The 26,601-nt window shown below is 37.8% G+C and overlaps 1 protein-coding gene across 5 annotated transcripts in view; it reads right to left on the reverse strand.

Moving 5' to 3' along the window:
* RAPGEF4 (Rap guanine nucleotide exchange factor 4) overlaps positions 1–26,601 on the reverse strand; it is a 156,020-nt gene that overhangs the window by 58,005 nt on the left and 71,414 nt on the right. For all 5 annotated transcript variants that reach the window (XM_017838346.1, XM_017838336.1, XM_017838326.1 and 2 more), the window contains 2 exons: positions 20,618–20,690; positions 19,476–19,540 (listed from right to left, as the gene is read on the reverse strand). In XM_017838346.1, coding sequence (XP_017693835.1) covers positions 19,476–19,540; positions 20,618–20,690 — 138 coding nt within the window. The remainder of the gene's footprint in view (positions 1–19,475; positions 19,541–20,617; positions 20,691–26,601) is intronic.

Below are 26,601 nucleotides of genomic sequence, written 5' to 3' on the forward strand. Positions count from 1 at the left end.
GAAACCAATGCAAAACATTTTTTGTTTCTACTCATACCTTACAAGAAGTCTCTGAAAAGGCAAATCAATACAATTAAAATGAGATTTCTGATTTTTTTCATTAATAAGTCCACAATTTTTCATAGACTAATTTAAGTTCAACCAGAAGGGCGGTAGCACATTCTCCAATATTTCTTGGTTTCTGGAACTGTGCAGATCCTGGTTTAGACAGTCTACATTTCCAGTTAAAGCATGCAAAGAATAGCAAGAATCTTTTGAAAGATGCCTCTAATGCAAAGAAAACCATTTAAATGCAATTTCAAACAGGTACAATATACTCAATCTAACTTTCAGATTTTAGTTCTAGTTAGGAATATACTTACAGGAGAGATAAAATGTGTAAGATGAAAAATATAGGAGATTTTTACAGCAATAGACTAGTGAAAACAAATGCACATTTTTGTTCTTTGGAGTTTCAATTAAGCTTCAAAAAATGCATAAAAGTAATAGATGAAAAAATTGAATATGGATGAAGATTTGTCAATAAATCTCCCAACCTAATCAGAACAAAATAAATGACAGCATTTAGAAGAAATCTGATTCAACTCAAAAGCACAGAAAAAAAAAACAAGGTGAAAGCTAAGACACAGCACAGGAATCTGCAGAAAGCAGCAGGAAGGCTTGTTCACCTACATTTGATCCTGACCAATACAGAAGCATCAGCTGCAAAGACAGAACATAACCTGGGTGAAGATGATCATGAAATGATCCAGAGTCAGAACTTTACAGAAGGAAGAAAGAACATCAAAGTACAAACAATGGACTAGGAAGAAAAATTTCCAAAAAGTACTGATAGCTAAATTCCTGGAGTGGGTCATGAGGGACCAAGTGTAAGGTAAAAGGAGTCAATGAGAGCTGGTAGTAACTTAAACAGTACCAATCATACATACAATATATACTAGCACAGAACTAACCAGGAGGTGTAGTAAAGATTCAGCTAAAGAAAGAGCTCTTCACTGACACACAAGAAGGGAATGTACAGAAAGGAGAAAGCAGGGGGTCTACAGAAGGCAAGTATAAAACACACATTGAATAACAAAGGACAGAATTAGAGAAGCAAAGGTATAAAATGAGACAGATCTGCCAAGAAATGTTAAGAGATAAAAAAGTATTTCACAAATACATTATAGTAAAACAAAGAAAATAAAAAGTGTTGAGCTACTGTTCAAAAGAGGGAAATCTATTGACAGACAATTCAAGAAGGCCAGAAACAGGTGATTTATTTTTTATCAGTGTTCATTAGAAAGATCAGTGGCAGACAGATGGCTAATCTCCTAAGTAGTAGAGTGACAAGAATAAAATCTCAGCCTGGGAAAAAAAAAAAAAGGATAAGAAAACATAAATTAGCTATTTTCAGATTGGCTGTGTTTGTAGAATTTCGTGCAGGAAACTTGAAGAGCTTGAAGAAACTTAAAAGAGGGCTGCAGCCATCTTGGAACCATCAGCAGCCACCTCCAAACCGTCAGCAGCCGCCTCTGACAACTCTTGGGACTAAGGAAGGCAGCAGAAGACAAAAATATGGGAAAAGGAGGAGCTGAAAAAATATAGACATGTCAGCTTAATGTGTCTTCCTAGAAAAAGTCCATTTGTAAGCACCTGGAAAAGAACAGGGAGATGAGTCACATGTGACATATATTAACCAAGAACAAATCATGCTACACTGATCTAATTTTCTTTCCATGACCGGGTAGCAACATTGATAGATTAGAGAAGAAACAGTAGATTTTCAATCCTTTAGTAAGACTTTGGCACTGTCTCATCAGATATTCTCTTCTGCAACAGGCAGATTAAATTCTTACAAAATAGGTGCAAAGCCAGTTGGAAAAGTGTATTTTGAAAGCAGTTATTACTAGTGAAGCAAAGTCAAACTGCCAGTCATACCAGAGGTCTGTTCTGAGAAGCATTTTCAGGAATATATCACATCTGATTATATTAAATATTAACATGGGATGAAGCAGAATGTATGCTTATTGATTGTGCAGGAGATTTCAGAATGGGAGGGACTGCATGTACATTGCAGAATAAGTTTACAATTTGAAACAGTTGTAACATTGGCCTGAAAAAAAATGATGCTTTTATGTACCACAGTGCTGACTACCTTTCTGAAGCAGGCAGAATCAGCTACATAAGGACAGGATGAAGAACAAGTCTCTTAGTGCAGTTCCACAGAAAAAGAAATAAGGTTTATAATATTTTAAATATTTAAATATTAAACACAACTGAATAACCAATGCTATACTTGTGTGAAAGCAGCAATGGGATGTAGTAACACATTAGATACATAATGCTGTTCTGCTTTAGTCAGCCTAGATAAGACCTAAACTAAAGCACCGTATCTCATTTGCCCACTTTACTTCAAAAGCATCTAAACTAGCTGGACAGATTTTAGCGGAAAGCATCAAGAATAATCAGAAAGCACAACATAAATAATCAAAGTTGTTCAGCTAAGGAAATGACAAGTCTGAGCAGAAGTGTGAAAAAAAAAGTCTTCAGATTTAAAAGGCCTTTGAAAATAAGAAAGAAGTGACCTAGTCCTTCATGCAGAGATCAGGAAATAATTTAAATTGCTGTAAGAAAGATTCAGTTTAGGCATCAGTGAAGCTTTTCTAGCAGTGTGTACAGTGAATATTGGCACAGATTGCCAGGGAGGTCTGGTTCCTCCATCTTCGGAGGCTTGGGAGGATACATAAGGAATCTGTCAGGAGTAACACTGTGGCTCGGGGATGGACTGAATGCTTTCCTGAAGTAGCTTTTAGCCTCATTACATGGTACCGTGGAATTTTTGAGGACAGCTTTACAAGTCTAAAATAAGTCCTAGCACAGGGTGGTGCTTAAAGAGACAATCAGTAATAGAGCTCCCTGAGCAGTGAGCCCAGACACCAGAGAGCAAGGCAGTCACTCCTACTGAGGAACAACGTCATTACCACCCAAAAGACGTGCCCAGCAAAGAGTCCCCCAAAGTTACAGCCTTTCAAAGCTGCTGCAGTGAACCCTGGCTGCACTATTTGAGCTGAAATGCAAGAAATGGAAACATGGGGCTTGGACTGAGTTTACTATAGAAAGGCAAGTCATGCTTCAAAGCCAGGGAAATGTAATATCAACTAGTTAATAGGAGATACAGTGTTCCAGCAACAACTTCCTGTCAGAACAGATATGGATTCTGTAAGGGACAGTATCTGAGAACAATTGTCACAGCTTGGCTGAAGATCAAGCAAGAAATGTTTTGTGAATTTTTACAATCTTGGATCTCCCATTAAGGGATGCTTAGAAAGCACTTAGGAAAAAAAAAGGTAACTCTCCCTATAAAACAGCAGAGAGTGAGCGGAGTGTCACAAAACATCCTGGTATCTTTGAAGAATTAATGTGATTAAAGTATATACCTGTGTCACAGAGCTCCTTGATGATCACATTTTTCAGGACTTCCGAATAAAGGAAAAGTTATCACGCAAAGAGCTCAAATAAGCAAGCCAATTAGAACAGTTTACAAATTATTACTCATCTCCTGGCCACAGGAATGACCAGTGTACCTCCTCTTAGCTCTCCTTCAGTGTGAGATAAAGCAACACAGCAATACCATCTTGAGCTTTAGCTACTTTACGCCTTTTTCCAACTAGTGCACACTCAAACACTTTACTATGACCTACTGATCCTCCCTGTAGGGGAGGAGGACGTATGGGTCTGGAAGGTAAAGAAGGAAAAACTGCAGGTGTTGGTAGGGAAAAAGCACAAAATTATTATGAGAAATTGTGATAAAAAGGCTTTCAGCATTAACAAACTCCCTATCTGCACATTTATGGATTCACATTTGGGCCATTCAAACAAACCCTTCACAAAGACAATCACAAAACTCCCTATTTAAATTGGGGTGAAGCAGAGAAAGTAATAATTTTAGCCTCCATTCCTTTGAAGATTCAAATATTTATGCATGAGAGCAATACTATAGACTTAAATAGGACTATTCATGTGTATAATTTTATGCATACATCTAATCTCTGGAGAAATAGGCCTTATATTTCTAACTACAGGGCAAGGCCTACCTTTATTTTTGTGTTTCTTACATCACTGAGCAAGCCATGTGCAAACAAATAAATAACATAATGAAAAATACAATAATAGAGACCTAACATGAGCTCTGTATTTGTCAAGTTATTTGAATCTGCTAAATAAAATCCAAGAACATCTCTTGCAGATTTTTCTATTCCTCTTGTTAAATAGCTGCAAAGGGATGTTTCTGAGCCTTTATATATGAATGAATGCTTTAGATCTACAGCAATTTGGATCTCTAAAATGAAAGGATTGAGGTGACCTAATTTACTACTCTGAAATACTAACGTAGGAAACGTGTTTTGCGTAGAACTAAGACGAAATAAAACAAAAGCCAATGAATCATGTTTTTCCCATGACCTCAGTGTAGCTCATCTCTGAACAGAGAACAAGTTTCGGTATTGATTGGAGTTAACCATCGCATGTGAGGTTACCAGGGTGATCAGATAAACCTGTGCACTACTGTTGATCCCTTTATTTTCATTTGGGGCACTGAAAAGAATTGCAAGTGACATCTGTTTTCCTGCTGGCTGGCAGGGGATCCAGAAGAAACAAAGGACAAAAGCCACACAAGTCAAAAGGTGTCAGCAGCAACAGTCACATCACTGAGAGGTCTGTTTGTTTTACATCCTCAGTATTTACTGCTCTTGGTGATTTAGGGTCTAATCCAAATCCCACTGAAATCACTGGGAAGTCCCTAATCGACTCAATGAGTTTTGAGTCAGGCCCATGCCATTTGAGTCTCTCAAGTGTATTTCAGGAAGTAGAGTATTTTAGCTCTTAGTAGTTCCAAATGATTCCTGATGACTGATATTTTGACTGACATGTTTGAATATCCTTGTATACATCTCCCAACAGGCTTCCAGTGCCCTCTCTGGTTCACAGGGGAGGAAATAAAATATACCATAAAACCATTCCCATAATTTTGGCAAAAATATAGCCAGTCAGTAAGATACAGCTGACAGTTAGCCAAAGTCCCCACAGCCCTCCCACACAACACCTCCCCCTTCTACTCTTATAATTTTCTCCATTTTTTCGTAATGTCATCTACCTGAGCTACTTCAGACCAAATACATAGATAAGAATTCCAAAGATGTGGAGCCTTTGTAGAGATGGCTCTTTTTCCAATACAAATCAGTATTTCCAGCACTACAGAATAACCATATAGCAGGGATAAAGCTGAGCATACAGTATCATAGCTGGAGTGCAGCTATAGTTAGAGTGCATTTTCAGGTGGAAAGCAGTCTTGGATAGAGTATCCTAAAGGCAACTCCATTGGTCATATTTCCAGCTGCAGTGAGAGAGTATCTATGCAGACTGCATCAACTCTGCTAGGATATTACAGGTAAAACAATACACTTACTGAATGCAGCTTGCTGAAAAACAACAGAGAAGCAGCTGACCAAAGATCCTCTCACAAAAAGGTCCTTTGAAACACATTTTTGTCAAAATTTGAAGGAAAATGTAACCAATATTGTAGGAATTTCTGTGCTCTGTTAATGTATACTGGATCTCTGGAGCAGCCCTGTGTAGAACATGCTGATACACTGACCACTGCTTGTCATCAGAAAACAACTTATGTTATGACTTCTAAGCAACACCCCAGGGTGCACAGTCCATAAGACACCCTGGCACATACTCCCTGTCACGGGGACTTTTGATGGCTGGAACACATTACCAGGACTGAGCTCTGTCCAACCCAGATCACAGTCGTATCTACAGGGAGACCTCACCACACTCCTTCAGGAGACAACAAAAGTGGAAGTGGAAATGCAACCTTCACTACTACCATGGCGTAAACAGTTCATTCTCATCTTCACTCTCTCTCGCAAATGTAGGGAGCAGCCTGGTGCTCCCTAGCACTCTCCACAAGACAGCACCGGCAGCCAAAGAGCAAAGTGCCTCCTCACATCTCCTAACTGGAAAAGTCCAAAACTGCTAATGACTGACCTCATGCCAGGTCTGTAGGTGACTTAGCAACACTTCACCACTAACAAAGGACAAATTACCCAAAAAAATAACTTGTTCGAAAATTATCTGTAGCCAGCCTACATAGTCTAAAATTGTACTACCAAAGCATCTTCAAGCCACCCATGCTCACAGAAGACAACCACTATAGTTTCTTAAGAAACATCCGTAAATGGCAAAAGTGGGAAGAAGGGCAGGGTATGAACACAGGAACACACAGCCACAGGATGTTTGCAAAATTAGGGAAAGATAGTAGTCACATTTTAAAAATCTTCTGAGTTTCATAAAGCTACAGCACCTGTAATCTAACCCATATATCTAACTAACTACAAACTAACTAAACCAAGCAAAATAGCCTAGTAGAAATTGTCAGGACCAGTGGTTAAGACAGCTCACTTCTATTCTGTTTTTCTGACTGTGTGACCTTACACAAATCACATAATCACAGTGTGTTTAATTTCCCCCTTTTTGGAGAGAGGGATATTAATAATTTCTACCTTTGTAAAATGCTTTGAATACTGTCAGAAAATGGGCTACTATCAAAATACTCAGAATAATGATGATTGTTTTAAAATCTATATTCTTTAAATGTAATACAATGTGAAAACTACGCTGTATTTTAAAATACATTTTAAAATTGCTTTTCTTTAGGTATCTACATGTTTTAACAGCATAAACAGGAAAATGTGTTCCTTTAAATTCTCAAATATTCAGCGTAGCAAAATTATTTTAGAAAGTTAAATTGAAATTGCATTATTAACACTTCTACAATGTTTCCTTGACGAACTACAAATGTCTGTCCATTAAACACAAAATGATTCAGCCATTACCAAAAATCATACTTCACTGTGAATGTCAAAGGCAAAAGGAATATTGAAACAGACTATGACCAGTACACAAAAAAACCTCAGAACATGGCTAATGATGTCTTATTTTCCTGTCATTTTTCTGCTTCCCTGCTACAATGAAACAGCTGCTATAACTACACTGCATGCGTTGAATAAAATGTCAGAAAATGCTAACTCTGCTGTGAGCATTCCTGATATTCTGATAGAGGTGTGACTACAGTTGTCATAAAGAATCTCAAACCAACGTTGTCATGGGTTTGTCTGCTGTGGCATTTTTTTACCCTACAAAAGAATAAACCACTTTTTTTCATTGTCTCTCATTCAAGTTACTGTTTTCTTAGTATTCACGGCTTTAACAGTATGTTTACCTGAAATTATTTGCTTCTTGAGAAACAAACTATAATGATGAAGACTTAAAAGTACAATAAATATTAGACAGTAAGGTTACCAGTTTTTAAGACCTGTGTCTCACCCATGTTATAGATACACAAGCAAAATGAAATGAAGTTAAAGACTAATGAGCTTCTGATGAATTTAATTCACTTGTTTCCAGATACCTCTATAATGTTGGTAAGCATTTCCCACCTCCAAGCCTCCCAGAAGGCACTCCCTCTAGACAAACAGGATTGGACGGGCTCTTATAGGCTTCAATTACATCCAGGTGCTGTAATTGCCCTCTGAGGACCAGGTAGTGAAATTTTAAATTAAGTGTTTTCATGTCAAACACATGGGTACCAAAACCTGGATGGAGTGTGAATTATGGTGGGAAATTGTGAACCTATTAAAATTAGTGGTAAAACTCTTGACTTCAGTGTAGGCAAAACACCACCAAGTGAGGCAAGAGGACCACAGCCTCCTGGGTGACAGCAGCTTATGTATTGTGCGACCCCTGTTAGTCATTCCACCTCTGAGTGTTTCAATCTCTCCATCAGTAAAATGGGGACAACAGTATCTACTCACATCTTCAACAAGCGATGAGAATAAGAAACTGAAAACACTGCTGAATGCTGCAAGTCAAATCCTGGAAGTCTAGTGTCCACAAATTCACACTGAGAATTTTATAATGATTTTAACACAGAAATGAAAAGTCATCAAAGTGAGACAGGGCTAGAGCAGTTTAAGGCTACCTCCTGAATACCCTGGGGAGGTCAGCAACAATGTAAAGCCTCTGCCAAGTGGGCTAGAGAAGTTAATTTAAATCCATTTTGTGCCTCTTCTGGTGATTCCACACTCCTTATTCTCCAAGTTCAGGATAGTGCATTGTGTGAAAGTACATCAATGAAAAAAACATTGAAGGAGTGCAGCACATCAGCTTCAGATTCCAGCTTCCCTATCTACTCCTCATGCTTCTTCCTGTCATCCTTTTCAGAAATAAATTTTTGCTAAAAATGAAACTGAGAAGGAATAATCCAACAATATCCAGTGCAACATGTGTTCTACTTCACAGAAGGAGATTTTTAATGATCTATATCAATGTTTTCCATCTACATAGAATATATTTCCTAAAAAACGTAAATGGTTGTTTCTGTAGTATATGAAAGTAAACAGAGGAAAGAAATCCCAAACTGATGGCTAGACCAGAACACATTTCACAAAAAGCACAAACATTCTTCTTTCAGCCAAGTATTTCTCTACTTAACAGTTTTAAGTCTTCTGTCATAAACATAAAAAAAAATTCAAGCACTTCTGTTTAATTTACATATTTGTGTGTCAGTGGAAAAGACAAGCATTCTGCTCTTGACAAATATCCACAAAACAACCTTCTTATCTTCCTTAAAACTTCTATTTCCTATGATGTCTACAAAAAGCTTGTCAAAGTGGAGAGTGCTGATGTGCTGAACCATGCTACCTAAACTGTCTCATCCAAGTCTCTCAAGCTGTGTAGGTTAAGAGGTTTTATTTTTCTTTTATATTGAAATCCAATTGTGGTCTCACACTTTCAACTAACATGAAATGAATCTCATAATTGTATTAGTTAATCAGTTAATTCAGCATTCTTTAGACACAGTGTCAGTAATTGTACTGACTGAAAACATACAGAGGCATTTGGAATCAAATTATTGATATGAACAAGACAGGTCAACACACCCTGTTTTTCACATTAATTCCATAATGCAATGGGAATAATCCGTCAATAACATACAAACATTGAGTTAATGGGCATTATTATCCAATAAAATAGTAAAAGAATAATACTCTTCATTCCTGCCAATTCAAATAAAATACAATTTTAATTGAAAAATAGTAAGTATTTCATATTTGTAAATTTGCTTCTTCTTTCCTAACTTCCTACAGAGCTTGCAGCTCCCTAACTTGCTACTATTTAAACCAGGCTGTTCACATTTTTTCTTATTGTATTGAATTTAGCTCATTTTCCCTGATAACTAATGAGGGACAGACATTTCTAAACGTACTCTGAGATGCTTTTGTTGCTAAATGAATATTTATTACAATTTGAGAAAAAAACTGTCTCCACGAATGCACACAGAACCTCAAATGCACACAGAACAGTACAATAATTAACCCAAGACTGATACGGAGAGGTGAAATTACTCTACCTGACATTTTCCCTAGCTAACCACATCTCTTTACATCCCAATTCACCATAGTATGTTTCTGAAAGAGATGACCTCTTTTTACCTCTCTCAGTATGTAGCCCAAGCTGTGTAAATTCTGTGATGTCTGGCTTTTAGGGATATCACAGAACCAGCCCTGTCCTTGTGAAATGGAAAAGCACCTATTGTATGTATTTTGTAATTTATCCCCTTTCTCCTATTTCTCTTTAATGTTGGCATTATTTTCACATCACTGCTAGAAATATTGTTTCGTCCAGCCAAAATTCTGCTCCTGCCATCTGTCAACCACTCACCTCCTTTTTAAACATAATCTCAAAATCTTCTTCGGCTTAATTGACTCTTTAGTGACTCTTTGTGGGTTGTATAAAGGATGATGACTGTTGCACTATGTTAAGCAAATCACAGTGTGAAAATGTTTCCTGTTCCAGAAAAATTTAATTACTGTAATCCAAACCAGTTTGCCTGGAAATACTGAATGTACACAGAGTATTCCCAGCTACCTCGTGTTAAAAAAACCATAATTTCTGCAATAATGTAGGAATCTTCAGCTTCTTCATGACAGTTGGCTACAAGACTGTCTTGGGGAAAGGAAGATGCACCCTGAGGAACTTCTGGTATATTGAAGGCCAATATTATTGCAGATTGTCCAGTGTCTGCACTGCCACTAGGTCACATGGCACTTTCCAGGCAGAAATCTAAGTTCTCTACCCCAAACCTCATGGCAGAAAAGCCAGACAAAAGACAAAAGACAGCATTTCAAGAACATTGACTGTAACACTGAAGAAACCAAACAGAATAAGTAGCATTCAGGAGTTCTAGCAAGGCAAATCCCTGGTCTTCCTCCAGTTTGGACCAGCATACTAGGAAGACAGGACCAAGAGTGCTGTGGAGCAGTGGCTATGTATTTATAACATAAGGAATATCAGAAACCTTACTGTTACAGTTTTGTCAACACAGGTTTTTCCAACATTGCCCTGGAATTCATAGCAGCTAACATTGACACTTGGCAGAGTGTGAAATGAATTGGGGGAAACAAAAGGGAAGGGGAGGGTTGTCAGGCTCCTTTATCTTGTAGACCCCTACAGTTTTGCCAGTCAAGATAAGGAACCTTGTTCAGCCAGTGACAATAGGTTTTTCTTAGGTTTATTTCTCAGTGTTACTTGGAATAGCTGTCAGAACCCAGCAGCCTGCAGACCACAAGCTGAAAATCCCTAATCTAGACTGGCTTTGAAGACAATTAATTAAGACAACTCAAGAGGAGGGAGGGAGAGGGGAGCAAATATTTAACTGGATCTGTATATGTATTACAGCAATAACAGGAATACATTATACCAATCTGTATTTAAACACAGGAGACTGAAATCACACAGATTCAGTTGTGATTTAGTGGTGAAGTGCAAGAGAGCTGCAAGCTGGCCTGACAAAGTGATCACCTGCCAGTTGCCCCTCTGCTTCCTGTGCAGCTAATGTAGGCTGGCAGAAATGCTGGTTTGGGGCAGAAAAGAGTGACAGTCCATAGTGATCAAACTCGGCAGTGCTTTGTGCCAAAGTCAGCTGATTACAGCTGTTTATGTCTTTCTGACAGTTCTGCTCCCTTATCACCAGGTAAGCAGGAATGTCAGCCTGATAGAGGAGAGGGCATCTAGAGCCAGTTGTAGACAGAAGAGATGCAGGAGAAGGTACGTGGGAGAGGATGTGTGCCCTCAGTCCTGGTGCAGGCCACTGGAAGCTGCTGTGGAAGGGCAGCCACAGTGCCACAGTTCTTCCTGGGCTCAAATGTGCTTTGCTCTGGGAGCTGATGTTCCCACCATCTTCGCATTGCACAGCCACCCCCTCCTACCTCTGCTTCTGGTGTCACTGCTCATGAGGCTCTAAGGTGGGCTGGGTCAGAAAATGTGTCCTGAAGAAAAGTAACCATCTGAGCCACTGTGCAAATGGCTACAAGGAAAGAGTGGGTGAGAGAAGGTGTTTTTTTTAGCCTCCTCAGATTCATACATTTGAAATCAGTTACTTTAAAGAGTGAGGATGGACAAAGCAGTACTAGAGGTTTACAAAGATATAATCTTAATTCTCCTCTGTTAAGCTACTGGCTCTTTCTCCATCCAGTTCATATTTAAGGTTATTGTACAAATTGTTTATATAATTTCATTTCAGGAGACGAAAATAAGAGTGTCTGAGTAATCCTAATTAGAAGCAGTGTAATAACTGGTATTGGAAGTAAGATTTTTTTTAAAAATTTTTATTTTGGAGCCTAAATTATATATTCTTTTCATTTCTCTACTATTCAACTCAGTTATGTGTATTTGTATTTCCTCACTAACTGCTATCTTTAATTTTAAGACAGCTGCATCACTGATGAAAAAGCACAGAAAGATCAAACATGTTCCAAATCTCGTGCCAAGCTTTCTTCCAGAAGGAAATTTACAAAAAGAATAAATAATGAAAGTCATAAATCATAAATACCTCAACAGCACTTTCTCCTTAACCATCACTGGATTTAACAGTGCTAATTATATTTTCATCTCTGTTGCAGAAATCTGACATTTTTGCCCATGCAATTCTAACTTGGAATAGCTCTAAATGAGCTGCACAAACTGGGCACTTGTTTTGGTGGTGGTGCTATTCTGTGCAGCCAGCACAATGGGCTTCTGGTCTTGACTAGCTAACGCAAGAAGAAGAACAAAATCACGGGACAGCTTTTCCCCACTATTTATTAACCTCTCAAACTTTTGTCATCCGTACACAAGCAAAAAAAGATGCTGCTAAATGATCAGATCAGACACATGGATTACTTCTTACTGACTCAGAACTATAATTGACTTTGTTGAATCCCAATTTCCATCATGCATTGCAGGACAGGCAGTCAAAATGCTGTGAGAGATGATATGAGTGACTAGAAAGAACCTGATTTTAAGATCCCTGATGCAATTTTTCTGCCAAACTTGAGAAAATAATTACAAGATTCAAAAAAATTCCTTTTGCTGTTTCAAATATAAGTGCCAAATGTGTGTTACTTGTATACGCTTGACTTGCCTGAAGACATGAACCTTGAAAAGGACTATCTTTTTTCTCAGTATAATTACCCCCTCTTTCTGCCTTTCAACTGCAGGAGATAAATGGAGCATATGTGCATGTTTTTCATGGGTTGAGACAGAATCACACAGAAAACACAGCCAAGGAGCAAGAGTCATCAAATGTGACTCCACAATATATATTATCAAACTGACCTTGCCAGTGCTGGCAGGTAAGGCAGTAGGCTGGGTCCTCAAACTAGTGGATCAAACTAGAGTGATGCTCCTATGGAAGGAAGGTCACACACCTAATTCACAATATTGAGTATTTTACAAATTTTAGTATTTTCTAGGAATTACTGTTATTTTTCCATTTTTAGTTTATTTATATCTAAATACTCATTCAGCTAGGCATGAGGAGTCTGAAAGGGAAAACGTCTCTTCAGCCAAACTGCCTTCCCTGTTCTACCCCCAAGCATCTCCACAACCCTTTTGTGAGGAGAAGGTTAGTCTGGGGGGGTCAGTACTTGATTACCCTGCTACTCTGAAAAAGGCCAGCAGGTTTCACATTGGGGCTACTCTGGCTAGTTCTGTATTGGTCTGCTCAATTACATAATTAGATACAGCAGAAGAAACTGTTTCCAGTAGAAACTCCCATTAGGGTTTCCAGAAGTCAGGGTACCCAATGAAATCATGGATCATAGATATTTCACAGATTACCAGGTAGTTGAATTGTACAACAGAAGATGGGGTGTTGCAAGCTTTCCTTGGAAATATTGCTATTCACACTGGCATTTGGAAGGGAAGCCTACAGCTGTGTATCATCTCCATATGGCTGGAACTGGAGATAGTGATGTACCCAAACCCTTCCCTGGTGGTTCTGAAACAATTTAGCTTACACAAAGTCTACTTGTGTAAGCCAGCAGACCTACTAACAATTTTGTTTACATTAAAGAGCTCTGATGACAGAGAAAGACATTCATGTTTTTCATGATGAAATTCCTTACTAATGTATGAAAAATGTATTTTTCACAGACTCCTACTCCTCTCACACTCCCTGTCTTTGTTATCTCCCCTGCCATATGCTGTCACCGTGTGACTCATCGCCAAGGACTGTATGCACAGCCTCTGCATTAGCCAAATTGTTACAGGCTGTGATAATGGTTGAACCCTGAGCACTTTCACTTAAAGCAAAATGAGGAACTTGAACAGACTCTAAGAAAATTACTTTCATATATGTGAAATTGGTGCCAAAATATCAGAGCAGCCCCTAAAGTAATTGGTTCAGTCAGGACTGCACAAAGACATTATTTAGAAATATTTGCACATAGTTATTTGATGCAATCACTTCAAAAGCAGAAAATTAAATGAAATTATTTTTTAACCCTATGTGAATAATGTATAGGAGAACTGACTCTGGCATGGAGCCCAAAAGAGAATAGGAATTAATGCACACATATCACTGGGCAGTTATATAAACCATCCACACAGCAGTTATCCTTTAACACAGTTTTCATGCGTATGTTGGAGATACTACAACTTCTAAACCAACACCTTGTCACTGCACTTTGATAGAACACTGTCTGCTTTCCTGTTCTCTCTTTCTCTATATTCTTTTTTTTTTTGGCTCACAATTTCATGAGAATGTGAAACATTCCCCTTAGAATTCTCCTAATGCTCTATCAAATTCCACATTTGACAATACACCGAACTTGTTAAAAGATAAGCATTCTTTTCAGTTGTCCGAGAAAAGTAAACTGAAAAATAGAGAAATCAGAAGGAAAATGATTGTGTGTATTGCTAGAGTAGCTAATATGGTGAATGAACATGATTATTACTGGTGTCTTGTGTGGGCTCTTCAAGGCTGTACCTAGTGAATTGCAATGTCATCTTTACAAACAGTGTATTTTCAAATGCCCAGAGCTATACTTAAGTGCTTGAAAATTGAAATAAGTGAATATTCATTTGCCTGGCAATGTTGAAATTGCAATATTTTGAGGATTAAATCTTGATTATGTCTTTCTCTGTCCAATGAATAATTTTTTCTATATAATTGCATTAAATGCATTTAGAGTTGATAGAAAGGCAAATTATGTTTTCACAATCACCCAAATTATTTAAACGCAAAAATGTCAACATGGCTCCTAAGCCTTACTGAAAACTCAGAAGAGAAAAGGAATCTATATTTTACCACACCAAATTAATTAGGGAAGAAGATGGATGAAAATGTGACTTTCAGATGAATATTGCAGCACATCCTATAGGAGCTTTGGTATACAAAATACCTTAAAATAAATCACTTCTGATAAGCTTCCAGTCTACAGGATTTGGAGACATTACATGAAAATCCATGCGTTTTTCGAATATTACGTAGTGCACAAGGGGGAGCTCCTGTAACTCTTTATGACAATAAAAACCTGAAGACAATATAGAAACCAAATGGAAATAAAGCACGAGAGATTTCAGAAAAAAATACATAGTGTTCACCCAATAGCAAGAATTATTGTATGAATTTGCACAACTGAATCTGCTTATGTCTTCTGAGTTCAGTATGGTTTCATCAGTACAAAGGAGAGGAAGAAACACCTTCCCCCTTTTAGGATGTACGCTTTCAATGAATAAGGCACAGATTTATGTAGGTTTTAAACCTATACAAAGATCAAGTTGTACAAAAAGAAAGCTAGCATGGTTTTTGAGGTGAGATGATGTTTCAATTGTGTGTGTCACAGGAAAAATTTATGTGAGCAGGTAATCAAAGTCTGTAGCATAACAAACACATTTAGGAGGTCTTCATTAACACTGCTCAGTTAGCCTCCAATCTTGAAATACTCTGCTTTTGAGCACTTAATTTTTCAGCCTTCCTTTCAAGCAGAATTTTTTTGTGTAGCTTCTTGAGGATGTGGGAGTTCTTTTAGCAAAATGTAATATGAAGATTCCATAACAGAAAAGAATACGAAACTTCAGCTTTGATCATTAGCAGGGTTAGAATTTTTTTACTATCTACTACTTGAATAAATAACTTATAAATCATGGATTTCTGTTCCTTCTGTGGATAATTCCTATGCTCTCTTAGGCATCTACAGTTTGCAAAGGAGTTTAAGACATTTGCTGATATCAGAAAGTAGTATTCAGGACCAGCATCCATTGGAGAGTGCTCTCAGCAGGTCCGCCCACATTCATTCCTGTGTCTCTGCAACTCAGTCCTGCAATGCCCTCTTCTTTAAACTATTCTACATCTCACATTCTCCAGAGCAGATGGGCTATTCCTTAACTCACTTCCTGCTTGGACACCAGTAGAGGGTGTAAAAGCACAGGGGAAATAAGTCTGGTTTTCAGTCAGTGTGTCTTTGTAATAGTCAAAATGTTGCTCCAGCAACTAAAAGAAGTCCTTGAGAGAAACCTCACAGCGTTAAGCATTGACACAGGAATGCCCAAGCAGCCCAGGACAGAACAGTGCTGGGATTCTGCACATGGAACGCCCACAGCCCGTGTGCACAAGTTCGCAGTGAAACTGTAACGAGCCTCTGGTGACTCAGTTTCAACGGAGATTTTTCAATGCTTAACAACACGGTTATTTTTTAAGGGGTCACAAATGGTATTCCTTACTTCCAGAATAAGTCCCAAATGTCGAGCTTCTAGTCCAAAGGACAGGATTGCTGGTGTATAACTGGGAAAAGCTATCTAATATGTGCTATGTGTTTTCCTCCAACTCAGTGTCAGAGAGGTTTGATCCATTTCAATTTAACAATCAGCCAGGAGCATACTCTCAGCATGGAGAACTCAGCGTAAACAGTGAAAAAGTGGCCAAATTGTAAGAACAGGATCCTGTAGTGGGAAACATCATGCAACCCTGCTGCCAGCTCTGCTGGTAACACATGGAACCAGAACTACTACCTATTCTGCCTGCACACTGGAACCCGACCTCCCATGCTTTCTAAGTACTCTTCTGTGTCTTTTCCAAAAATGTATTTGAAATTATTATTGATTTTGTCATTTTGGCTTTAGGGTTACATTCATCTCACATATCCAACTCTACCCCATGGGAATTTTCAAAAACTAAGAGCTACACAGACCAGTATACAGATATTGGCCTGTCCTAGTTAAAAAAGACTGAAGCTGCGTTATTTTCCCTTACGTAAGTCAGCATTAAATTGACTTTGCTTCCATTCTCCAAAATATAACTGAAGACAATAGTATACTCTCTCAGTATTTTATGCTCAATTTAACTGCTATATTGCATTAAATGATGTGCAATAATGTAACCCTAAATGCAAATGAATTCGCATTTGGTAAAAAAAATCTCTTTGTTGCCTTCTCCAAATAGGAAACTTTTTGTAGATTTTAATGAACCAGGAAAACCAAACATCCCCATATGGTGAGAAAATTTCAAGGCATGCATTAAAAGAAAAATCTTACATTACTCATCAAAAACTAATAGATGTGACAGGAGAAAAAAATCAAGCTATGAAGATGAAACTCAAATGATTAGCAAATATGGAAAATCATCTATTACAGTGCTTCTAAAAGACTCACCACAGGCTAAAAGAGAAAAGCATGCATTTCATATTTCCAGACTGGAATATATTAAATTTCATTTGAAGTAAATTATTTACAGCTATAAAATTCCCTGAAAAATTAGAACAACACACAGATACCTTGAAAAAATGCATAATGATCAGAACTACCGAAGATGTTATCTCTTTCTAAGATTGTAATGTTTTCTAATCATATGAAAGATTTTGAGGAACTTTCTCTGAATCTCAGAGAGTTCCTCACTCAGTCTTTTTCTGGACATTACAGAGTAGTCTGCAGGCCTCTCCAAGCTCATTTGCTGCCTGCCCTACAGGCATCATTCTGGCAATCTAAAGATATAAAGTAGTCTAAAGATGTCCTGGAAACACTTCCCTATCCTGATACATCATTTTGGAAGTCATATATCACCCTAAAAATAAGCAAAATATATAAAATCTACAAACACGGTGCTGTTTTCTGGTACTCTGATTTTTTGTTTCGAATAGCTGTCAACAACTCCGGGAATTTGGCCCTGCAATTCCACTAACTCCCTGGTTGTTCAAAACTGACTACAGGTGATGAAGAACAACATTTTTGTAAGCATTGTAACAGCTGTACAGTTTAAAACTGCAGGAATGAAGCTTGCATGCAGTAAATAAAATACTCAGGTATTTACCTCTGCTGCATTTACCTTTCAGTTAACATAATTAAAGGGAACTGTGGTCATATGGAAAACACACAGAACTAGAATTCATGAACCATTTCTATGCTGTGTAGGTTCTTCTGCCACATTTGACATGGGACAGCCTGAGTTCCTTCAGGATGAAACAAGGTGACAAGCATCTGTCACATATTTACTCACTCAGCTTCCCTCCACAGAAATGTGTACGGTGTGGGAGGGAGAAGGATGTCTGTTTTTTAACATGTCTTGGAAATAAAGATAATATGGTTTGCAAAGGACCTTATTCCTGTAAAAGTCACCAAGTAGCCTGCCTCAGCCCCAGCCCCAGCCAAGTTCTGTCTCCTACTCAAGTGATTATTTTGTGCAGAACAGTCCTGTTGTGCTAGGAAAGCTCAGCTATTGGCAAAGGTATCAATCACTAAATTTTGCTCAGTTTCTAAAATACTTTGCACCTGAGAGTGTTTACTACCCTCAGCTGAGCATCACTTCCCATTACTGGGGGGTTATCACCTTCTAGGGGAGACGGATGTTTTCACCTCCTTACCTCTATCAGTTACTTTTATCTGCTTCAGAAAACAACATCTTTTACTCTGGATTCTGCACCTGGTGCTTTCATTGAGAAGCCAAGCAAGACCCCTGACCTGACTTAACTCCCAGTGTTCCACTGAAATGCCAACAACTTAAAGAACCACTTAGGTGTAATCCGTTAACTGGTTTGTAAAATGCTTACAGAATGAAAGGTGCTAAGTATCCAAGAATTATTACTCAGTGCATGGAAAAATGTTTATGTTCCTACAGGATAAGGCTGTGTCAGGAAGTGGTATAGCATTAGTGAATACGACTGTAGGAAAAGGAACTGCATACTGTTACATGTATACATTTAATAAAGGCTGAATGTGACAATTAAGAAAGGTCAGTACCCTTCAGGAAGCAGGACAGACAGACAGGGAGAGGTGGAAGCAGTTATTTTTGCGTCAAGGAAACATGTTAAAATATTCCTTGTTTTTATCTGCTGTCAAGAGATCTTTTTTGTGCAACAAAAATACCTTTAACCTTTTAAAGACATCACATAAATAAATTCAATTAAACTCTTGTGTCCAGAAAGAAGGCATCCAAGCATCTGCTTATTACTGTAACTTTTCTACTCCTGCCATAAAAAAATTCTAAAATTTATCAATCTTTATAGCAATGCCTGACATTATTTCTTCCCACTATTACTCTCTATCTCTCTATATATACTATATTCCACTATTAAACCAGGCATAGAAATATTCATGAGTTCTTTCACGTGGGTCCTCATCTGGTGAGGCTGAAGGCATAGAACTGTTTTACAAAGGGGAACTGGAATGTAAAGCTGCTCTCTGAACACAGGAGAAAATTCTCCCTGAGCAAAGGGCCAGAACAATGCCTATACATCAGTTCAGACTCTGTTAAGCCTTAAAATAGGATTTAATCATGAATTTTATGATCCACTGGTTATCCACTGGTCTTGTCACAGTGCAGCTTTTCTTCCTTACCCTCAGCACCTCTCCAACAAAGATAGGAAAACCAGACTGTAACACAAACTTTGGCAGCAGTACACCTGCTAATAATCCCAAACCAGTTGCTTTCTTTAGTTATATGACACAATGTCTAAAGCATCCTTATAATTTGCATACTGTGCTCAAATGCAAGAACATGCTTTGCATTTGCACTCGGTTCTTTTCAATTTAATGCTGCACTTTTGCATTTTTCATAACTGAATTCCTCCCCCTCCAGCAAAAAAAAAAGAAGTGCAAAACTATGTGTGATTTACCTTATTACAATTTTTAGCAACTTGGCAAAGAGCACTGCTTGACATACTGTCTTTATCTGGCATTCCTAAAAAAGGAATACAGAAAATAAATAAATAAATAAATAAATAAATACTGTACATTCTTTAAGTAACAATGAAGATATTTATTGATAGAATAGGGAATTTGATGGTTCAATATTTTGATAACATACACATTAATCTATGAGTTTTAAAGAGAAAAGCAGATTTATTCAGAAAAAAGTTTCCTCTTGTGAACACGAAAAAGCTAATTTGTGTAAATACTATAAACTCCTTGCTAAGCATAGTACTTTTCTCACAACTTAATATTTGAAGCATGTATATAGGAATTATTTATACTTTCTTATTTAACATAATCTATGTCTTAGTATCTGGAAGTCAATGTGGTACTGAGTCTGCACTAACTAGCATAGCTATGCTATGCTATGCTATTGTCCTGCAAATAGAACATATTGAACACACAGCATATGGCACAAAATTTGCAGATGCAATTTTTAGCCATCAGATACTGTCCTGGTTGGCATCTAAATAATCCCCTGGCCAATAAATAAAAGTACCTTGATTTACGCAAATGATGAGTTCCAAAGGCTGCCCTTGGATTCATGTCTACAGCACTATCCCACTTGACAGGTTCTTATGAGGCACAGACATACCCAAACTTATTCAGCTATGTAACAAAGGTCAGAGAGTAGCATGTTTACTGCAAGCTGTCTGCTCAGGCACTAACCTAGATTCTCCAGCAAGTTGTGTAGCTCATCCTAACTAAAAAAATGAGACAGTTTGTTATTTTTACTTTACTAGCAGGACTCATGGCCATGTTCCATGGAATTAATGTAACATCTATAACTAGTTAAATGTTACATGACATCATACAGTAAGCTTTAGTCAACAGGCCTGGCTTAGAGTGCAGATTTTTGTACAGCTCCGTGTACACTTGTATACAGTTGGGAGACATTTAGGCAAGTTCCAAAGTGTTTCCTGCTACATGCAGTATAAATACAGTTGCAATACCAAAATGAATTTAACGTTTCAACTTCAACCCCATAACCAGAGGACTTCCATCTTCCCCTTTCTTCCCCTTTCTCTTTTTTTCTACCATCTGATTTCTAAGTTCTCATACTTACTGTCATTGTTGGAGCCAGTTTCCATAACACCATAAGGAGGAGTGAGAAGTCCAGACATATACTGTCGATATTTCTGAAAGACAGTGATGGCACATTCAGTCAGGTACAGACATATAAAACCATTCAGGGGAATATGTGCTATTTACATTTTTGTGTCTGCTGCCTTTAGCTTCTCAGGCACACATGTGATATGAGGCAATCAAACATGTATTTACTCTTAACACTACAAGCTCTGCTTTCTTGACTGGAGCACACTGCCTTTGTTCCATCAAAAATTGTGCTAAAACAGCTCCCCCTTTCATCTTCCCCAAAGCATGACTTCAAGGGTTCTAATAAATCAATATTTTACTTAGTGTGTGATTTCCCATAAAGGCTGTTTTAAAGCTCATTTGAAATTGCACTACTCATCTGAACTCAAGCTAGAAAGCTACATTATTGCAGGGGTGGAGAAAGAGTGTTAATTAAGGATTCATAAGAATCCTGTACCACGAGAGTTTTGGTGTCAGATTTGCAATATACAGGATTTAGTGTAAAAGCTCTAAATGTTTATTTCCAAGACACTACATTTGGTTTTCAGAAACTACAAGGCTATTAAACACAAATATCGAATACCTCATATTATGTATATCCTCATACAAAAACTGTATTAGCAGATGAAACTTTGTAGCTATAAAAATAATGTCCCTTGTATCACCGTAAGCTACATAATTGTAACTGATGTCAGCAACTGGTATTTTTCTTCAGTGAATGCTGGTAACATGATCAATAAGGTTCAAAGCTCTGTCTACGGCTTAAGAAATTCACTGAAGCTACAAAAATAACACCAAAGGAAAAAAAATTGTCCTTTTATCAAATACAAATAATTCAATGAATAAATGACACATCTTTGTTTCCAATCAGACTATATTACTGCCATGCTTAAGGGTAAACAATTATAATTCCCTTTTGGAACCGCCAGAAAACAAGCTTGGGCAACAGGGATGCCGATGTTCAGTGTAAATAAAACGCATCACGCAGTCCTTACGGTGCGCAATGAGCTGAACCCGAACGATCCATCAGCTGAAATTCACGTAGGTTTCAACTAAGCACACATAACAACTGAGACAGAAAATGACCTTTATGGTGCGATTTTAATTTAAAAGTTTTATCCTTTGCTCTGTGGAGTTGTTTGGATGTATTCGCTTTTAAAATGTTGCCTGCTGAATTTTAACAATGCTTAAATTATTCTTTTAACATTTCTTTTTCTTGGAAATGGAGATGAAAATATCATCAATTCTAGCACTAAAGACTGAATGTCTTGCATTCTAAATAATAACAAAAGCTACAAAGATTACATTAATCTTAATAATCCAATCCTATTTTTAGACAAGCTATTACATCCTAAAGCTTAGTAACATATTATTTAAATCTCACCCATAATCCAGCTGAATACTCGTAGAAGCAAATCTATGTTATATCGCTGGTCAGTCACACAAAACAAATGCTACTCCACTTGGGGATAAAACTCTCCCATTTTCTTTACCAAACCATTCACTTACCCATACTCTGCATCTAGTCCTTGCCTGGAACTTAGTGAGAGGAAGAACATGAGAAGTACTTATTTTTTCAGTTCAACTAGTAATTCACACACATAAACCAAGGGAAAAACTCATTTTCCTTGCCCAAATTAAAAAAACAGAAGTGTGTCCCAAGGGGTTGAAATAACACTTCATTCAAACAACAGATAAATGTTTTGTTCTACCTGCTACTGAATTTGGTCTTGAAATGTTATTTTTAGATGGAAAATTGGAATGTTTCATTTGGGATAAGATAAAAACCAAACTGTATAGGGTGTTTTTCTTTTCTTCTTCCTCACCATTCAGCTGATACTTTTTTGTTCTGTTTTTCCCAAAATAGCATTTTCCCAGAAATACATTATTAGTCCACATTTAATCTACCTTTATAAGGAACTTGAATTGTAGGAAGACAGTAATTTTCTCTTTTATTTCCTCTACCACGTCCACAGCCATCATAAACTGCATGGCAGTTTCCTTCCGATTAATTCTCTAAAATTTTTCCTGATTATTCATCTCATGAGACAAAACATAGAATACACCATATAATTTCCAAAAGATTTGAGTACTCAGCTTCAGAAAAAAACTACTGGTAGAGTAAGCCAGAATCATATATACAACTTCAGTGGGGGCATCCAATCTCATTTAGCCCCACCTCATGCTCAGGATGACAAACCCTACCAGAAACAAAAACACAGACTGCCAAGGATGTCAACTCTGTCATCTTCTGCATGAAGGTCCCACTCTGCCATGGGACAAGTCTACTCATGAGTCTGATACAGCAAGCCCTGTGGGCAGTGTTGCCAGTGAAGGAGAGGAATTAATTCAAAACATGCCCTCAGAAAGCTCAGTTGTTCAGACTCCTCCAGGGCACCTCTGCATAAAGTGAAACTTCCTTTTATACCTGGGTATCTGAGGGGAAGACTGATAGGACTGCCTACACATGGTCTCTCATGAAGATATCTCAGCAGGGTGTGGGCTGACATAGGAGGTATAATTTATGCCTAAAATTGTGTCACCTCATTAGTCAAATTAAATGTCAAAGGGAACTTATTTGCCAAGGAGTTAGGGAAACACTGTTTGCTGGGAAACCTAAGCACACAAAGAAAGACCTAAGTAACTGCCTAAAGATTCAGATGGAGTAATGAAGTTCCAGGCATAAGATCTCTGAAATCTGAGATAATGAGACCTATCTGGTTACTGTAATGTCTGGAAATGAAAATAAAATGCAGTAAATTAAATTGTACTCATAGGTAGCATCATAGAATGATTTTAAATCATTCAAAATTAACAGACTAAATATTTACAAAATGCTTTCGAAAATGTATTCCACAGGTGGTATGAAGCCTGGAAAGGCTTTCCTTATGAAAGACAGCAACAGTTATCAAATCATCATAAGCTTGTTTATTACCAGAACTCTTCAAGTTCTGTAAATCCAACATGACAGCAGTTTTTAAAACTACACTCAGTGACCTATTCACTCTGTCTTCAGATTTCTACTGATTTATAAATTCTATCATGCAACAGCTTAAAGAACAGACACTTCCTGCATCTAATCTGACAGCACGAGTAATAAAGACAATATTTTTTTTCCATTTGCTGACTGCCTCATATCCATGCAGTGGTGAAAACGAACACATTTTAACCTTTTCAACTACTGCTATAGCCTAAGGCAAAGAAGAGCACTGACAAGGAACAGTTGGGGATAGGAGAAAAGGAGGAAACAGAATCACACGCTTGCCTTACTGGGAAGGTGCTGTGGGGGAATTTTCATACCAATGGTTTTTAAGGCCACTCATTGTCAAGTTTTTCAGTGTGTTTCTTTGCATGCTCTTATTAAGACTTTATTTGCAATTAGCTGCAGTTTTCACCACTACAATAGGTTTTCTTCTACTCTGTGAACGTAATTGGGTATATTTTTATATGCTAATGCTTAGAAAGGCAATTCTTATCATTCTGATGCAAGCTATCCCCAAATTCCTAAAAAATGCTTTTGGTACACATAAGATACATAAAATACATCTTTGTGGTTAGTCCCTTCTCTTCCGCTGCAAGTAGTGAAGAACTAATAACTGTTTAAAGGGAAAGAAGCAGCAAAAATGAGATTTTTACAATACAGACACTCCAAAATAAGCCAGGTACATGTAAAGAAAATAGACGAACCTTTGTTGTCCATGTGCATTGCACAGCACAACCCCAGCACTCTAATGGGAAGGACTCAGGACTGATGAAGGGAAAACCTCCTGTGTGCAAAGATTTGAAAGCAGGTTCCACACCAAATGCTCCCCCCAAGTGCAGCAGTTCTCCAGTTGGCAAAAGGTATCTTAGGGGCTGTGTAATAAGGACCCAGGTAGTGATGGTTTGTAACCCTAGGGAGTCAGGCTTCTGATGCTTCCCCATGCAAAGGTGAACCTACACGTGGCCAGATACTAGGAATTACTGTCTTGTAACACTGGAGAAAGTTTTGTAGACCACAACAGGTGCTTGGTTAAATATATATCTCTCTCTTTCTCCTTCTCTTTCTTCCCCACTCACAATCTCAATCCACAGTGTCACTTTTCACTAGATGCATTTCTGCTATCTCCTGCCTACCACTAACCAGCAGCAGAGAAGGTGAGAAGGCAGGGCCCACATTACTTGCAAACTTGGGAGTAACACAAAATAAATGATTTCAGTTGTAGAAGTCCTAGGCCGAACATCAAGGTGATCTTTCAACACATATTTTTTAAAACCTTAAGTAACTACTTTATCAGATGCTCTTACTATGACTATTACCTGAGTTCTGCAATACTCCTGTACTAGCTGTCCATACTCCTGCAGTTGTTTCTCTCGGGGAATATATGCTATAGCTTAACAATGTGAGCCAGCTTCTCTATTTTCTTCTGACAATAAATAATTGATCACTGATGCTCTCAGTACCACTCTGTTCTTCCTCTAAGTTGGCTGCACCAGTCATACCATTTTGGCAATGAACCATCTCCCTTATGAGTATTACTCACAAGGGCACACCACTCTCATGGTGCACTGTTTCTTCACTTTTCTCCAGAACGATAAGGAGAAAAGCCCCTGTGAGAAAGAGCCCCCAAAAGAAATAGCCCTTGAAGATCTTTGGGCCCTTTCTTCACCCATCACATCAAGCAGAGATTGCTGTCTCAAAATCCAGACCTTTGCCTTTACATCTGATACTCCAAAGACTGCTCTTTACTGAACTAACTGACAGGTAAAATCTCAGGTCATCTGCCTGCTATCCATTTGTGTTTTCCAATATAAAGTGCCTCATGTTCTTACAGATTTTCACAAAATAATCCCAAACTGATTATCATACTGATAGTTCTTTTTTACCCAAATCTTGTTACAAAGTGGAAAACAAATAGCACACTTGCTGTTGCCTAATTCTATGTTCTGAGACCCACAGAAGACTCTGGTCTAATTCTGATTTCAGATTCTGTCTTAGTACATTTACAAATTAATAAGTGTACTTCTTATAAGCAAGCTCAATCAGAAATTTCCATACATTTCAGGTCAACGTCACTTTACTGGCTATCACAAAAAGGATCTGACCCATGGCTGTTTAACACTACATGGGGAATCACTGCTTGAAGCTGGTGCTTCACTCTAGAACACCTGCTTATTGCTAAATATTTGCCTTTGTCATTACCAGAATATAAACATTCACTGTTACTGACAGTATAGGTACAAGAACAGAATTTAGGTATTTCCAAAGGAAAGAATAAAGACAAATTAGGAAAATGTAATGCTACAATAGCAAAAACATATCTTTATGCACTGTGGAAAATAGAAAATAAACCACGTGAAGATCTTACCACAACTTACTGAACACAGACAGACTGTTTTGTATACGTCAGACTATCAAGTCATTAAAATGAGATAGACAAGGCCTGAAATAGCAGAAGTGAAGTACCATTTAGTCATATTCAGATAAAATAAATACAGGAAATGCCTGTACTGAAATTGCTGAATCCCAATCCCAGAATAGGTACAGTTTATATAACAGCAGATGAATCTGCATCTTTTCAATTTATTTACTGATTTACCATCTTCTGAATGTTTCTGCATGGCTTTAATCAACTATGCTTTAGATTTTATTCCATTTCTTTGTTTTGGAGGCATATATTTTTCTGTCACACTCCCATTTAAATCAATTTATCGTGCTTGAAAAGCTCTGTGTGCAGAATTTGCTTTATCACAGAATCCCCTTGATATTTTGTCAAGAAGAAAAATGCACCCAGGCTCTCTGAAATCATGCCAAATAGCAGACTTGGCTACCAGATAGAAACCTAAAGATAAGACTGCACTGCAAAAAATCAAATCCAAGGAAATTACAGCATGAGCAGTGATTAAGCAAATTACACAGCCCATTCTGCTCCATCTAATTTAAATTTAGAAATGCCATCATGCAGCTCTCTGATT

The sequence above is a fragment of the Lepidothrix coronata genome, unplaced genomic scaffold (genome assembly GCF_001604755.1).
Source record: "Lepidothrix coronata isolate B3197 unplaced genomic scaffold, Lepidothrix_coronata-1.0 Scaffold7, whole genome shotgun sequence".
NCBI lineage: Eukaryota > Metazoa > Chordata > Aves > Passeriformes > Pipridae > Lepidothrix > Lepidothrix coronata.